General features: G+C 51.2%; 2 protein-coding genes across 4 annotated transcripts; both read left to right on the top strand.

Annotated features, from left to right (window-relative positions):
* The first annotated feature begins 513 nt into the window (after positions 1-513).
* ARID3C (AT-rich interaction domain 3C) lies at positions 514-7,034 on the top strand. 3 transcript variants are annotated; one of them, XM_066254708.1, is made up of 7 exons: positions 514-825; positions 2,665-2,737; positions 4,491-4,674; positions 4,842-5,131; positions 5,619-5,792; positions 6,023-6,112; positions 6,519-7,034. In XM_066254708.1, exons 1-7 carry the CDS (start codon positions 514-516, stop codon positions 6,617-6,619), a joined length of 1,224 nt encoding a protein of 407 aa, XP_066110805.1. In that variant the 3' UTR covers positions 6,620-7,034. The 3 variants fall into 3 exon arrangements, with proteins under 3 accessions (XP_066110805.1, XP_066110803.1, XP_066110804.1); XM_066254706.1 differs by lacking the exon at positions 6,023-6,112; XM_066254707.1 differs by lacking the exon at positions 5,619-5,792.
* A 560-nt stretch (positions 7,035-7,594) lies between these two features.
* On the top strand, positions 7,595-15,582 carry DCTN3 (dynactin subunit 3). The gene is made up of 7 exons (XM_066254709.1): positions 7,595-7,740; positions 8,952-9,036; positions 9,731-9,817; positions 12,107-12,190; positions 13,152-13,210; positions 15,015-15,074; positions 15,266-15,582. The coding sequence occupies exons 1-7, from the start codon at positions 7,645-7,647 to the stop codon at positions 15,353-15,355; spliced, it is 561 nt and encodes a 186-aa protein (XP_066110806.1). The 5' UTR covers positions 7,595-7,644; the 3' UTR covers positions 15,356-15,582.
* The last annotated feature ends 600 nt before the right edge of the window (positions 15,583-16,182 follow it).

Raw genomic sequence — 16,182 nt, forward strand, 5'->3', positions numbered from 1 at the left:
TTTTTTCCCTCTATCTCTCCATTCTTGTCTCTGCCTGATACCTCTGTCTCTCTCCATCTCAGTCTCTGTTTCTCCCTACCTTTCTCTCTCCTTGTCTCTGTCCCATCTCCATTTCTATTTCTACATCTTGTCATTCTCTCTCTCTCTCTTTCTGTCTGTTGGATTGCCTCTCTCAGTCTCCCTCATCTTTCTCTGTTTCTTGGTCCTTGTCACCCTCTTTGATCTGCTCAGTCTCTACCTGTCCTCAGTCAATGCCCATTTCTGTCTCTTTGGCTCTGTCTCTCCTGCTCTTGCTACCTCTCTGTCAATCTTTGGGAAAGCTATCTTTCTGTCTTTTTCCATATGCCCCCCCTGCACTTCCCTGAATCTATAACCACTTCCCCTGGTGTTGGGGGTTGTGGGGGCAGCAGGGCCCAACACCTATAATGCCCTCCCCCACAGGCGGCCCTTTCCTCAGGGCCCCGCCTGGTGCCAGCCCCCCCACCAGCGGGGGGACTGCGCCTGGAAGCTGTCATGGAAGCCCTGCAGAGGCAGCAGGCAGCTCGACTGGCCCAGGCGGTGGTGCCACTGGCCCCTCCACACCCACCACCACCACGGGCTTCTTTGCCTGGCCCCCGGATTGTGCTGGCCAGTGAGAGGGGCTTGGGGGAGGCTGGAGCTGATGAAGAGGAGGAAACTGAAGAGGATGAAGAGGGAGAAGAAGCTGGAGCCGAGAGAGAGGTAGCTGAGGAGAATCGTCCAGGCACTCGGGGCCCCAGCTCACCTTCCAGCCAGCCCTCTGGACCTCATCCCCATGAATGGACCTATGAGGAACAGTTCAAGCAGGTAGGACCCCCTCAATGTCAGGCCTTCCCCTCTTCCTCTCTGGACAAAAAGCAAAGCTTGGTGATTGGTAGCCTTCCCCCCACTACCCCCCCCCCGCTGCCCTCTACAGGATGGAAAGACAGAGACACAGAGACCTGGATAGGGACAGTGGAAAGTCTGAAGGATAGTGACAAGAAGAGAGAGACAGGCACCCAGAGACACAGAAAGAAGTGCATAGGCAAACATTAAGAGGTTCAGAAGACACCCAGAAACATGGAGGCTGACAGATTGGAGGCTCTTGGTGAGGCTGGAAGGGAAAGTAGGAGGGGTGTAGAGACCTTTAAGAATTCTTTTGAGGAAGGAGCACCTGGGGACTAGGGATTCCAATGGCAGCACCACCCTACCCTAACTTTTCACATATCAAGTCACAAGATTATATTTCAGCAACCAGTGGGGTGTTTGGGGCTGCCTACTTCTGTCTTTGGAAGCAGAATGGAGGTTGCCACTCCTCTGGCAAGCTGATATCCTCCTCATCTCTTCCCTGTCACATTCCCCCATCCAAATCCTTTTGCTGGCCTGAGTTCTATGAGTGACAGTTCCCAGCCTGTGATGGTCACGACAAGCACAGTGTGACTAATGGGTCTGTGCAGCTGAGAATGACAGGATCTTACTCATGGGGCCCTATTTGAGTTTTTCCTCCCTGCAAACCCCATTTGGATGTTACTGTAAAGCACTACTCCAGCCTGTCATTATGAAGGTATTCTGTAGGGCTATGACTCCAGGTGTGCTACTCTGGTGGTGTTACCTGTAGGGTGTTGGTCTTGGATATTTTCCAGAAGTGTTCATCTGTGGTTAGTACTCTGTGACATTAGTATAAAAAGGAGTGTTACTCAGTACTCTGCTACTATGGAGATAGGTCTCTAGTGGCTGTTTCTCCTGGTATATAAGTATGGGGACTATTACTTGGAGAGTGTGTAATTTGTGGGCATCCATATAAGACTTAGGGCTCAGTTCCTATGAGAGCATAGCTCTAAAGGTGAATCATTGAGGTTTGTTATTCATGGGTATTTTTTACTGAGATTTCTTATTGAGGAATAGAATGTCATCTATAGGTGTTACTCAGGAACTCTTACTATTGGGTAAATGACTGTTACCCCAGGGATTGTTCCTCCTGGGTGGTATGTAGGAGGTGATGCTAGAGATGGGGCTCCAGGTGACTAGGAACGTGTAGAATTATCCTCTGGGCCTTTCAAGTCTTGACTCCACAGGTCCTCAGTGGTACAAGGCCATTGCCTCTGTGGCAGCTCCTGTAGTGGGCAGGCTACTGTCCCTGAAGGAGATTAGACCAGGAGGTGGGCTGAGGGGCCCCAGGCTTCAATCCAGGAGCTCCTGAGCATCCATCGTGGCTGAGGGATGGTTAGAGTCATTACCCCTGGCCTTGGCACACAGAGATGGCAACAGCTAGAAGCCCTTGCAGGAATGAACAAGAGTAAATGAATGCCTCAGATATATCTGTCAGTTTCCTCATTGTGGAGCACAGCTCCAACCTGACTTCCTCTCTGAACTCTGTGTATGCCCTGCAGGGCAGGATGAACCTCCAAGGCGTCCTTTCTTCCCCTCCTCCCCAGATGGGTGGTTTGATCTGCTCAGGGCACTACTAGCCAGTAAGGGGTCTCTGTGTGTATTAGAAAAAAGTGCCCTTATCTGTACCAGAAGAAAAGAGCCTAATGTTTGGGAGTCCACATTTCAGACCCTACTTACCCATTTAGCTGGGGACCCTTATTCAGGATACAACCTGAGTTGGGGCCCCAGGGTGTGAGGGGTAAGCAGAGCTGGAAAATGATCTCAGTCCTTCCCCAGCTGTACGAGCTCGATGCAGACCCCAAGAGGAAGGAATTTCTGGATGACCTGTTTAGCTTCATGCAGAAGAGGGGTGAGTGGGGTGATGTAAGGGAAGGACCCCCATTTATGAGGTTTGAGGATGGGAGACTTTAGGGTTTGGTCCCCAGGTTGGGTCCTTTCTACAGAGGTCTGAGCATGGCAGCACCTATCCTTTGGGTCCTCAATAGCATCTTTAACCTCTGACCCTGCCCTCCTCCTCCACCCAGCAATTAATTAGTGGCCAGCCCACTGGCAGGTTAATGAGTGTGGGATCAATTGGGAGGGTGGGAAGGAGAGCTGGTGGGGGGCTGGCCTGGTGCAGGGGCCTTCCCAGGCTAGGGGGCTGAGAATGCCTTGGTCCTCTTTCACCGATCCTTCCTCCAGCCTTGTCTCTCCTTAGTTTCCCCTTGCTTCAGGCAGGGGACACCCAATGTGCTCTATAGCAGAAGGACTAAGATTAGACTGAAGGAAGGACTTCTCAAGGGGTAGGCTGAGGACCATGTTAGTTGGGGCTATGCAGGAGGAGGAATTCCTTTCCAGAAATTTCAGAGCTAAAAGAGAATGCAAGAAGGGATCAGGGTGGGTGGTAGTCCATCACTAAGGCTTCTCCCAGATTCATGTGTCCAAAGACTGACTCATTATCTCTCTCTACAAAGCTAATTAACTCACTCCAGTGTGGCCTGATAAGCTGCTAATTAACTAGACGGCACGCCTCCCCCGCCCCCCCCCCCCCCAGTGCAGGAGCTGGCCACAGTCCCTCAGACCCCTATGCCAGGCCAGCACCCATTACAAGTCCATTCCAAACCAGAAACCTTCAGAGAGGCCCCAGATCCTTTTGCTCCCCAGGGAGACCTAGTCATTCTGGTCCCAGTGTACCCTCCCAGCCCCTTCCTTGATGACTCCCCTCCATTGGGGATTGGGGTAGGGTGCTCTTAGCATATTCTAGACTTCCCCTACCAGGCCCAGAGCTCTGCCTCCTTGGAGTCCTTCCTCCCTTCTCTCCCTCTGCAGCGGGGAGGGGGGTCTCGCGGGGCCGATAATTTTCCCCCATTAATCAGGCCGCAGCTAATTGTTCGGGTCCAAAGGCGGCCGCGGAAGGGGACGGGATCGGTAAGGAATTAACTGGGGCCCATCGCTCAGCGCAGACAGGCCCTTTTGTCAGGGCTGGCCGGCGGGGGAGGCGCGGGCTGCGGTGGAGTTGGCAAGCTGAGGCAGGGGTTGCTTCTTCTCCTGTCCACAATCCTTCAGCCTCAGGCAGCCACCGCCGGCTGCTGCTTAGGGAGTCGCGCTCTTCAGCACTGTCAGGAAGTCCTTCCCACGGTCTACCCCAGGGATTGACAAACTAAAGTTTGAGGACAAAATCTAGCAGCCTGCGAGTTAAGAATGGTTATGATATTTTTAAATAGTGTAAAAAACTAAAAGACAAATAGCATTCCAGAATGAAATTCGAATTTCAGAATTCGTAAATAAAGTTTTATTGGAACACAGCCGCAGAGCTGCTTTCAGACTACAATGGCAGAGTGGAGTAGTAGTTCTGAAGGAACCGTTTGGCCTGTAAAGCCTAAACATTTAACATCTGATTCTTTACAGAAGTTTGCCTACCCCCAGTCTAGTCTCCTGTCCCTTCTTGGAGCTCTGTGGGGTCTGCCTAGAATAGCACTCCCAACCCCCCTCCTTCCCCTACTTTCTCGAGGTCCCACCTTGTATCCCGGCCTCGTCCAGGCAGCTGACTCCTTAAGTGTCTGACGATGCCCGCAGACTGGGTCTTAAGTCTTCGTGTCCTGACTCTACACAACCCCCACCAGGGACGCCAGTGAACCGCGTGCCCATCATGGCGAAGCAGGTGCTGGATTTGTACGCGCTGTTTCGCCTAGTGACGGCTAAAGGCGGCCTGGTGGAAGTCATCAACCGCAAGGTGTGGCGGGAGGTCACGCGCGGCCTCAGCCTGCCCACCACCATCACGTCGGCCGCCTTCACTCTTCGCACCCAGTAAGGCCAGGCGCGCGAGCACTAGGCTGGGGGCGGGGCGGGGAGGGGAGAGAGGGAGGGGCAGGGTGGGGCAAGGCCCGAGAGGCGGGCCCCTGGGCGGGCTTCCCGGGATAGGGCTTGATAGTGGGGCTCAGCTTCCTCTGCTCGCATATTCCGTCCTCCCCTAGGTACATGAAGTACCTGTACCCATATGAGTGTGAGACGCGGGCGCTCAGCTCCCCAGGGGAGCTCCAAGCTGCCATCGACAGCAACCGGCGTGAGGGCCGTCGTCAGGCTTACACTGCCACCCCGCTCTTCGGCTTGGCAGGGCCACCCCCTCGGGGCACTCCAGGCCCGGCCGCCGGTCCTGGCTCGGCCCTGCCGGCACCCACTCCTGGCAACCGCCCTGCCCAGCTCTCAGCTTCAGGCCTTCCGGCACATGCCTGCGCGCAGCTGAGCCCGAGCCCCATTAAGAAAGGTGTGAGGGGTTGGGGCTGCGGTTTGGGGGTCACTGAGTCCTCGGGGTACACTGAGATATACGGAACATTAAAATATCCAGACTCTAAAATGTAAGAGGCATTGAGATATGGGGTGGTAGGGACTGATGAGGCACTAAGATTTGATGAACTCTGAAGTTTAGGAGTCCTGAGGTTTGGGGTCAATGAAGCTTTGAGAGCTCTGGAATAAGTGGTACTATGGCACAGGGCTGAAGGTCCTTTATCCGAATTAATTCCATTCTACACTTTGTATTTTTTAACAACTGAGAACAAGGAAATCCTCCAAATTGTCTTGGACCAACATATAGGCCCTTTGGGCTCTCCAGTTTCAGAGCCTTTGGGCTGAGACTCTGAATGGAAATGGAAATTGAACCTGGTGCTTAAGCTTAGGTGACCAGGGCCTTGGGGGAGAACCAAAAGCAGAGATTGTTGGTTGGCCCAGAGGAGCTGAATGACCTATTCTTCCAGAGGAGAGTGGGATTTCAACCCCTCGACCTGTGGGCCTGGCCTTGGGATCTGCAAGGGAGAAGTTGGCACCAGAGGAGCCTCCAGAGAAGAGGGCTGTGCTGATGGGGCCAATTGACCCACCTCGACCTGGAGCACCCCCCAGTTTCCTGACTCGTGGCAAGGTTCCCCTAAGGGGTGAGGAAGGGCTAATTGCTGATAGGGCTTTGGGCTTGTGCACCGTAGGAGGACAGACCCATCAGCAGCCAGGCATTGGAGGTGGGGCAGATAGCCCCTCAATAAGTAACTGTGTGATTACAGGTGTGGGGTTGAAGTGAATGGGGGCTGTCTATAGGGATGAAGAGGGGAGCTTGTAAATCTGAAGTCTGATTCCCAAAAATGTGACTCCCCTTCCCCCTCCCGGACAGAAGAGCGGCTGGATGGGCCTCTCAATCTGGCAGGCAGTGGTATCAGCAGTATCAACATGGCCCTAGAGATCAACGGGGTGGTCTACACTGGTATGGGTACTGCAGGCTATCTACACTGGCATTCGGTCAGGGGTATTTACATTGGCATGGGGATTTTAGACTTTTTCTACTGGCATGAGATTCAGGGGCATTCAAACTTGCATGGGTAATACAGGGTTCAGTGGATTGCTACACTGTCATGGGTTAAAGGTACTGTCTACATGGCATGGGGTCCAAGGCATGTGTAAATATTTATTGTTTATCTGTTTGAGAGTATCTGTATTGGCATAGGAGTCTCTAACTGACCCAAAGTGTTTGTCCTCATTGGCTTGTGGTAGAGATATGTGTGTGGTGTTCTAGCAATCAGGTCACTAACTTTTGTTTCCTTCTTCTGTTTCTCTTCCCTGCCCCCTCCTGATTGTATTTTCCCTCTACCATCTCTTTATGCCTTTGCCAGGCATCCTCTTTGCCCGCCGCCAGCCTGTGCCAGCTTCCCAGGGCCCAACTAACCCTGTACCGCCAAACTCTACAGGGCCCCCTTCCAGTACCTCACCCTGAGAGCTCCCACTTGCAATTAAGAGTTGCAGCCCATTGCAGAGGGGGAGGCAGGAGACACCCCCTCCACCTTGATTCTTCAGAGGGTCCAGTCTAGGGCTCAGACCTGGGAAGTGACCCCCACCCCCACCCCTATGCCATGTGGACTTGAAGCCAAAGAGTTTTCTTTTGATGTTACATCTACCTCATTGTAAAGGGAGGGCACTTCCTCTCTGGCCTACTCCAGCAGCATCTACCAAAGAGTCCTGCCCCAGTAACCCCCATCATCTCCTCATGTGCCCCCCTGTGTCAATATCATCGCTAGGACCCTACCTCTTGGATTCAGACCTGGTTCTCTTCAGGAGTCAGATGAAGGGTTGGGTTGGGATGTTGTGAAGGAGATGTTCCTCAGGTCACATCTGGATAATAAAGCTGCAGTACCCCCCCCTCCAATGTCTTTTCTTCTTCTTTGGATCTGGGCGCTGGAAAGGAATTGTGTGGTATATACAAACTGTGTTGGGACAGGGGTTCTCAGAGGAAAGACAGAATAGCAAAGATCCATGAGAGTAGAAGAGCTTAGTCTCATGAATCAGACTGCATGAGTTCAAATCCTGATTCTACCACTATAGTACTGAATGCCCTAGGCAAGGCACTTAATTGCTTGAACTTTTTAGACTCTAAAAGATTATGGTATTTCACAGGGCCTCATATTGATATACTGGAATAGACCAATCCTGGAATAATGGGTGTATTTATATGCGCAAGTTCGGGGAATGAGATGGGGCACCTTCTTTGATATTAGGTAAAGGTTATCTTGACAAGCAGGAACTGGAGACCAGTGTAGGGTCTGACAGGTGGCTGTTGCCTAGGTAACCAGGCAGCTTTAGACTCTTTCTGCCCGCCCCGCCGGTCACTTCCGGCTCCGGAAGGCTGAATCGTGACGTCACTTTCTATATGGAGTTGCGCTGGTGCACTGGGATTGGTCAAACTTCTCTGTTTGGCCGGACGTCCCGCCCTTTGGCAATTCCCCAGCTGAGCAGAGCACAACTATGGCGGCTGTGACTGATGTGCAGCGGCTACAGACCCGTGTGGAGGAGCTGGAGCGCTGGGTGTACGGACCCGGAGGGTCATGCGGCTCGCGGAAGGTGAGCGATCTTTGGTCCAGTGGTCTTTTTCTGGGGCTGAGCAAGAGCGATCTACAGGCTACGGACTCGGGATGGATGCCGTTCCAGTCCGGTCACCCTTAGTCCGGCCTTTGAAATAACAGAAGTCCGAGACTTCCCGAAGCATATTGGACCTGCGGGGACCACGACATGCAGGGAACTGCGGGTTATTAAGGCAACTTGAAATGGGCTCAATGTGATGTGACTAAGACTCCGTCCCTGCTTTCGAGGTTTAGTTGGGGGAGACTTGACATAATCGGAAAGCTGACTAATGAGAGTTTCAGTAAGAGTTGAAATCCACAATGGAGGAGACGTCATGGAGCCCTGTGTAATTAATTGCTAAATGAATTGTGCAGAAAGAGGTCTGTAGGACTTAGAGGAAGCAGAGAAAAGGTGCATAAGAAAGGTTCCAGGGGGTGCGAGGTGAGGTCTGAGAGGACCATGATTAGGAGGGGAAGCGATTGGCTACTGGGTGTTTCAATATAGACAGGCACTCCACACCAGTTACTGAATTTTGACAACTGTGAAGCTCTGTTATCATCCCTTCTTTACTACGGGAAGATCTTTTACTGGAGTTGGAGTGTCAGGAATACCGTGGAATTAAGTGTATCAGAGTAATGGTTTGTACACTCTTGTGAAATTAGTTGTCACTAGCAGATTGTGCCTCATTTGAGAACTGACTTTTCAAAACATTATCTTCCTTTGACATCTATGATGCTAACCCTCCTGGTTTTCCTCCTACCTCTCTGGCTGCTCTGCTCAGTCTTATTTGCCTCCCCATGTGTTTGACCCTTAAATTTTGGCACTCCTCACCCTCTATCCTACGAGTAAGATCATTTATTTCCATTGCCTCTCCATCTATTCAGCTCTTTAACATTGGAATTCATCACCCTCTGCCCTTAAAGTATAGGTAGGTTCAGTTAGGGGGGTAGGAACCAGGGAATATATAGTATATGCTAGTGCCTCATAAACTCTAAAATAATTAATTATGCCCCGACCCAGTCAGACTTGAAACTCCTCAAGGAGTACATAATTATCTTCCTCTTCCCACTGAGGATTCCTGGAAGGTGGAATCACATTTCCTTTAATACAAGAGAAAGTGACCAAGCCAGATTTCTGGGGCAAAGAGATTTGTGAGTCTGAGAGAATGAGAGTGTTTTACCACTTGGAAATAACTTTCACTCCTCTTACAGGTGGCTGATGGCCTGGTCAAGGTGCAGGTAGCTTTGGGGAACATTGCCAGCAAGAGGGAGAGGGTGAAGATTCTGTACAAAAAGAGTAAGTGTTTCTGGGGGGTGCCTGCCTGTCTTTTTTTTCTATGCCTATGCTTCCTGAGACTCGGCCCTGATTCTTTGGCCTACTGGGCCACTGGAGTCACCATTTGGGGATAGAATGTGAAGAGATTTACCTGCTGACATGGTGAATTGGGGTGTGCTTTCTAGTTTATGGTTAAACTTCAAGCCCATGACGGTACCCCAAGCTATGGGATAAGAGCTCTGCCTGAAAGATCCCTTTGGTAAAGGAGAAGGGGTATGGGATTTCCACAGCAAGGTTCAGAGACAGGAAATTAATTAGGCACTGAGAGCCCCAGCCTTGGCTGTGATTGTGTCAGAGCTAGAAACCTGGTCAGTAACTAGATGTCAGATAAAGCTCTGGATTATCTTGGTGACACTGAGGGGCAAGGGGTCGTCCACTTTTGGTGAACATAGGTCAGTGGGAATACTAAGGGCTCCAGGGTGGTGGAGGAAATTATGCTCCCAGTTGTAAAGTTTGAGGTCAGCCAGCAGGTGATGAGTGGGGAGCAACAGGGAAGTGGGGATAGGGGCCCTGGTAGACGCCAGATAATGGACACTGTGTGTGTTAGCTCTTCACTCAAGGCTCTCCCCAAGATGGACTATTCCTCCAATATTCTCCATAAAACAGATCCCCATTCTTCAACCTTATTCCATTTTCCATCTTGCTACTTTTCTAGTTGAAGACTTGATCAAATACCTGGATCCTGAGTACATTGACCGCATTGCCATGCCTGATGTCTCTAAGCTGCAGTTCATCTTAGCAGGTGTGCACAAGCATCTGGGGATATAGGTTGTGGGAGAATTTGGGCACAGAGATGGCCTCCCTGCCAGTCCTAATAGCTAAAGCCTTGGAAGCTGCTTTCTGGAATTCTGGCCTTCATCTGGGCTGAGGCCTGAAGTGGTCCTGTGGTTCTCTAGTAGACATTGGGTATGGTATACTTCTGAGCCAGCTATAGGCCATGGTGCTAGACACAGTGGGAGATACTCCAGTGCCCTATTAATGGTTTGCCACTAGGATTTTCCTTTAGAACCTTCCTCACTTCTGCTCACTAGACAGGAGAGCTTCTAGGAAAGGGTGGGAGCAGAGGACATTGCATTTGGGAGAGAAGAGTTTCAATGGGGCGATGCCCCAGATGGGCGGAGCATCGCCCCCTGGTGGGCATGCAGGAGTCTGTCTGACTGCCTCCCCGTTACTAACTTCGAAAAAAAGAAAAAGAAAAAAAAAAAAGAACAAATATTTCTGTGAAATGGTGAAAAAGAAAATTTTGTGCTAGTTTTGCTGTTGTGCCTCAAATTGGGTTAGTACAGTACAATGAGAGAGAGACCACATTCACATAACTTATTACAATATATTGTTATATTTGTTCCATTTCATTATTATTGCTTTACCAACATTATTTATTTTATTTTATTTTTTTAGTAGGAGAGAGAGACAGAGACAGGAAGGGAGAGAGATGAGAAGCATCAGTTTATAGATACAGCACTTTAGTTGTTCATTGATTGCTTCACGCTCTTTTTTTAAGATTTTGTTAATTTAAGAGAGAGAAAAAGGTGGGGGGAGAGGAATGGGAAGCATCAACTCGTAGTTGCTTCTCATATGTTCCTTGACCAGGCAAGCCAGGGTTTCAAACCAGTGACCTCAGCATTCCAGGTTGATGCTTTGTGCACTGTGCCAGCACAAGTCAGGCAGATTGCTTCTCATACGTTCTTTGACCAGGGGCCTCCAGCTGAGCCAGTAACCCCTTGCTCAAGCCAGTGACCTTAGGCTCAAGCCAGCAACCTTGGGCTTCAAGCCAGCGACCTTTGGGCTCAAGCCAGAGGAGCCTGCATTCAGCCAGTGACCTAAGGGTTTCAAACCTGAGTCCTCAGTGTCCCAGGTTATGCTCTATCACTGTGCCACCACTGGTCAGGCTTCAACATCTTTTTTTCATTTGAGAAAGCACTGGGATTTCAGAGTTCTAGGCAATGGCTGCTCATCAGTTAGTTAACTACTTCATAAGATAAGGTTTGCCAAGCAACTGGGTATGTTCATTCATTGAAAAGATGTTTAATGATCATCTACTATAATCTAGACTATTCTAGGTATGAGATATACAGTGGTGAACCAGATTGTACCTAAGCCATTGCTATGGCTCAAACATCAAGTTCAGAAGATCTCTTGCACTGACTTGAGTCCAGCCTTTCCATGCCTCCCTGTGACTACTGCCTCAGTGTTTATCCCCTCACACATGAACAGTTGCAGTCTCCTAAGTCCTCTTCTTGATCCCAGTCTTCCCCTTCTTGCATAGCCCCAAAACACTTTTTCAACATTCTGCTTTATCTGCTTTAGAACCTCAGTCTCTATCTCTCTCTCTTTACTAGAATAAAACCCTAAATCCTTAGCCTGCCATTCAAAGCCTTCTGCAGTCTGCTGGATCTACCCTCCCATCTAGTTCTGTTTACTGTGCTCCTCATGCTGCAGTTCAGCAAAATGAGTTCGTTTTCCTCTGCTGATTGACAAGCACTCTTGCCTCCAAATTTTGACATAACAGTCCTTACTTCTTCAATGCCCTTCCCACTCTTTGCAACCATTGAAATCCTTTGTGCAGGGCCATGCTTTCCTTACTTGTCTTTTCTCTTACTGTCCCAGTTCTCCAGAGCCACTGAGCAGAACCTGCTTGGCAGTCTGCCACATGTCTCCTCTTTCAGACCTTCCCTCCCAAGCAGTCCTTGGATATGGGGACCTAAGTCTGAAATATTGTCTCCTCAGAGGAGCTCACTGAATTTGTTGATAGGAGGCCAGAGGAAGAGGCCTTCAAGTTAAAATTTGGCAAAAAGTGGGATTTGGAGAAACTTAGAGGCTTTCTGGGCTCAAGATGGGTCAGACCCGAGGGATTCAGGAGAAATCGGAGCAGAACGGGGAAATGTGCATCTAGGGAAGGGGCCAATGGGCAAAGTAGCTGCCCCAAGCTCAGGACCCAGGGATCTCCCCTGCCAGGTTCTCATCCTCTTGCATTGGAGTAGCAGTGCACAGACTCACCTCGCTGTGATTATTTTGTCTGTTTATACCTCAGAGGAGCAGTTTGTCCTCTCCCAGATTGCACTCCTGGAGCAGGTGGAGGCTTTGGTGCCCATGCTGGACAGTGCTCATATCAAAGGTACCTCTCCACTATGCTGGCGGGGGAGTGGTGGGGGTGGGGGTGGGCAGGGCTTCCCTATGCCTCAGGTTTCCTGACCTCAGGCTGGGTCTGCTCCTTGTCTTTACCCTGGGGGTACCTCCCTCCTGCATTGGATTAAAATTGCCAGAGCACAGAGCTCAGTTTCAGAATCCCAGGCAATTTGGGCCTAAGGACAGTAGTGTAAACCCAGCGTCCCAGTTCTGGGAATTCCTTTTGCCTTTTACCCCATCTTTTAGCATCTGTCCTTCAAGGTGCTGCAGATTCTAGATTTTACTCTAAGAGTCTCTGGCCAGTATGTGACTGTGTGTGAATTCTTTCTGCCACACTGCTGAAAGCAGCCTCTATGCCTGGGTTTTGACAAGCAGACAGTGACTTTAATTGAATCCAGATATCCATCTTGTCTGTCTCTGGAGGTATTTTTCTAAGTTCCCCCTCCCTACCACTGATCAGCTACCTGCTGAGCATCTTACAGCCTTAAGCTTTGGGCCTACAATGGTGGCCAAGGCTTTGGGTGTTGGATTTAAGGTAGCCAGCTTAGGGACCTGGCATTTATCTTCAGTCCCCCTGCAGGCGCCTTGTTCCCTAGGACAGGCAGCCCTGGTCCCACTGGGCCAAAAGCAAAGAAACAGACCCCATGATAGGTAAAGCTCTTTTTACCTCTCCCTGCTTACAGCACTGGGTTGGGGAATGGGGCAATTCTGGTGACTCCATGGTTTTATCTCCTAAGAGCCTTTGTCTTACCCTCCTTTTTGGGTCCTAGAGTAAGACTGGGGTGAGCAGGGAGCCCCACCACCACCTCTAGCTGCAGCGGTCGATGAAGCCTAGCGTTTGTTTAGCTTCTTCACTCAATACTCTAATCCTGCCAAAGACCTAATAGACTATTGAGCAGTCCCGGGGGAAGGCACAAGCATCATTGGGCAGTGTGCGTTGTGTTTTACAGCCGTTCCTGAGCATGCTGCCTGCCTGCAGCGCCTGGCCCAGATCCACATCCAGCAGCAGGTATGGGAGGGGAGAGGACTGGAAGGTAAAGAAGTGGTGAGGCTTCTACTCCCTGCTGCCTGGAGAAATAGTGTCAGGCTCCCTTGATACCAGTTCCAGGGGAAACTTGGGGGTTTATCCTTTATCTTCTGTCTGCCTTAGAAAGGGTAAAGGACTTGCCTAGGGCCACATCCAGGTCTTCTGCCTCCCAAAGTAGGGCTATTCTGAGACACTAAAAGGTTGATATTAGGAGGTATCAAAAAAATCACTGAGGGCCCTGGCCGGTTGGCTCAGCGGTAGAGCGTCGGCCTGGCGTGCGGGGGACCCGGGTTCGATTCCCGGCCAGGGCACATAGGAGAAGCGCCCATTTGCTTCTCCACCCCCACCCTCGCCTTCCTCTCTGTCTCTCTCTTCCCCTCCTGCAGCCAAGGCTCCATTGGAGCAAAGATGGCTCGGGCTCCTTGGCCTTTGCCCCAGGCGCTAGAGTGGCTATGGTCACGGCAGAGCGACGCCCCGGAGGGGCTGAGCATCGCCCCCTGGTGGGCAGAGCGTGGCCCCTGGTGGGTGTGCCGGGTGGATCCCAGTCGGGCGCATGCGGGAGTCTGTCTGACTGTCTCTCCCCATTTCCAGCTTCAGAAAAATACAAAAAAATCACTGAGGATGGGTGTCCTTGACTGTGGGGGGAGGAGCTGTTTTGGGCCCCCCCTCCCCACTATTCCCAGACTCAAGTGCAAATTCAAAAAGGGTTCAGAAATAGGGGACAAGGGGCCCTGGCCGGTTGGCTCAGTGGTAGAGCGTCGGCCTGGCGTGCAGAAGTCCCGGGTCCGATTTCTGGCCAGGGCACACAGGAGAAGCGCCCATCTGCCTTTCCACCCCTCCCCCTCTCCTTCCTCTCTGTCTCTCTCTTCCCCTCCCGCAGCCGAGGCTCCATTGGAGCAAAAGATGGCCCGGGCGCTGGGGATGGCTCCTTGGCCTCTGACCCAGGCACTGGAGTGGCTCTGGTCGCAACAGAGCGAGGCCCCGGAGGGGCAGAGCATCGCCCCCTGGTGGGCGTGCCGGGTGGATCCCGGTCGGGCGCATGCGGGAGTCTGTCTGACTGTCTCTCCCCGTTTCCAGCTTCAGAAAAATACAAAAAACAAACAAACAAAAAACAGGGGACAAGGTAGGAGAAGACATATACTAGCGGAAATGAATCCTTAAATATATGGTCCACTTCCCTTTCCATAAGCCTTAAGACTGCTGTTAGTGTAACCATCTTGGAGCCTCAAAGTACCCCATTAGAGCCCTGGCTGGTTGGCTCAGTTGTAGAGCATCAGCCTGGCGTGTGGAAGTACTGGGTTCGATTCCCGGCCAGGGCACACAGAAGAAGCACCCATCTGCTTCTCCACCCCTCCCCCTCTCCTTCCTCTCTGTCTCTCTTCCCTCCCGCAGCCAGGGCTCCATTGGAGCAAAGATGGCCTGGGCGCTGGGGATGGCTCCATGGCCTCTGCCTCAGGCGCTAGAGTGGCTCTGGTCGCAACAGAGCAATGCCCCGGATGGGCAGAGCATCGCCCCCTGGTGGGTGTGCCGTGTGGATCCTGGTCAGGCACATGCGGAAGTCTGTCTGACTGCCTCCCTGTTTCCAGCTTCAGAAAAATACAAAAAAAAAAAAAAAGTACCCCATTAGAAATTTGCTCCTTTTGGCTCTGAGGTTAAACATCACCTTATCTAGGCTCTACTGGAGGGGAGGGGAGGAGGGCATTGAGGGTCCCTGAAGATGCAGGAAGGTTAATGGGAAGTAGTGGCTTTGTTCAGTTCCTTTCTCTGCCATACCTTGGCCCCACAGGACCAGTGTGTGGAGATCACTGAGGAGTCCAAGGCTCTCTTGGAGGAATACAACAAAACTGTATCCTTTCTGCTCAGCCAGGCTCCTGAGAAGGGCTGTCTAAAACCCTGTACTTTTGTTCCATCTCTGTTTCTCTCATCCCATCCCAACCAGCATGTCTATTCTCATTCTCCTGCCCGCCCCCTTTGGCAGGTTCAAAATATCTGCACTACCTTACTCAGACTCCTGTTTTCACCTTGACCTGCAACTAGACAATGCTTCTCTCCAAGCAGTTTGTGCAGTGGGATGAGCTACTTTGCCAGCTAGAAGCCGCCAAGCAAGTAAAGCCAGCGGAGGAATGATGGCTGCTCCCCATCCTAGGGAGGGCCAGGGCAACCAGGCTCCAGGGCCCTGTGCCAAACTGCACTTGTAACAGGGCAGAGGCAGCTCTATATTTATGGGATTCACAGCCTACCTGTCCATACTCAGGTGGGATCCTGAGTTCACAGGTCTGGCTATTTGGAATTTCTTCATTGAACTCTCCCCGCTAGTGTCCTAGTTCAGTAACAATAAACGAGAGATCTCTGGAGGAGTGTGCCAGCTTCTTGGTGTAGGATGGGGATGAGGGTGAGGATTGGGTGGTGGAGGGCAGAGTTGTCAACCTTCCTAGTGGTTGAACCAGAAGCTATACTCATCCTGGTCTGGCTTTCTGGGAGGTGTAGGGCTCTCCAGACAAATGCTTTCATTTGACTGATCTGAGTGGAACATTCACTTATGTATCCATTTATCCTACATTTACCAAGTTTCCTCTTTGTGTCAGATTCCATGCCAGGCAGGGACCATCTGATTCCTGCCCTTCCCAGGCTAACTGTGAGAGTTAAGGAAAAGGGCAGTCCCACCAGCTGGGTATAGGGTCCTTCAGGACACAAGGGAAGGATTGAAGAGGCAGCCCTAGAGGGTGATATGCAAGGTCTTTGAGAGACCAAGGAGTAGCATGTACAAAGGCAGAGAGGATCCCTTAAGTTTCTCAGTTGGTAGCTTTCTTGGTGCTACTAGCCGAGAAGGGGAGTCCAGAAAAGGTTCGGATACAGGGGTTTGGCAAAGGGGTGGGCGCGGTGGGGACCCGTCCGGGAATGAGAAGGAGGAAGCTGAGAAAGAGCCGAGATTGGCACTAGACCCACGAAGTGTT

The sequence above is a fragment of the Saccopteryx bilineata genome, chromosome 2, assembly GCF_036850765.1.
Source record: "Saccopteryx bilineata isolate mSacBil1 chromosome 2, mSacBil1_pri_phased_curated, whole genome shotgun sequence".
Lineage (NCBI taxonomy): Eukaryota > Metazoa > Chordata > Mammalia > Chiroptera > Emballonuridae > Saccopteryx > Saccopteryx bilineata.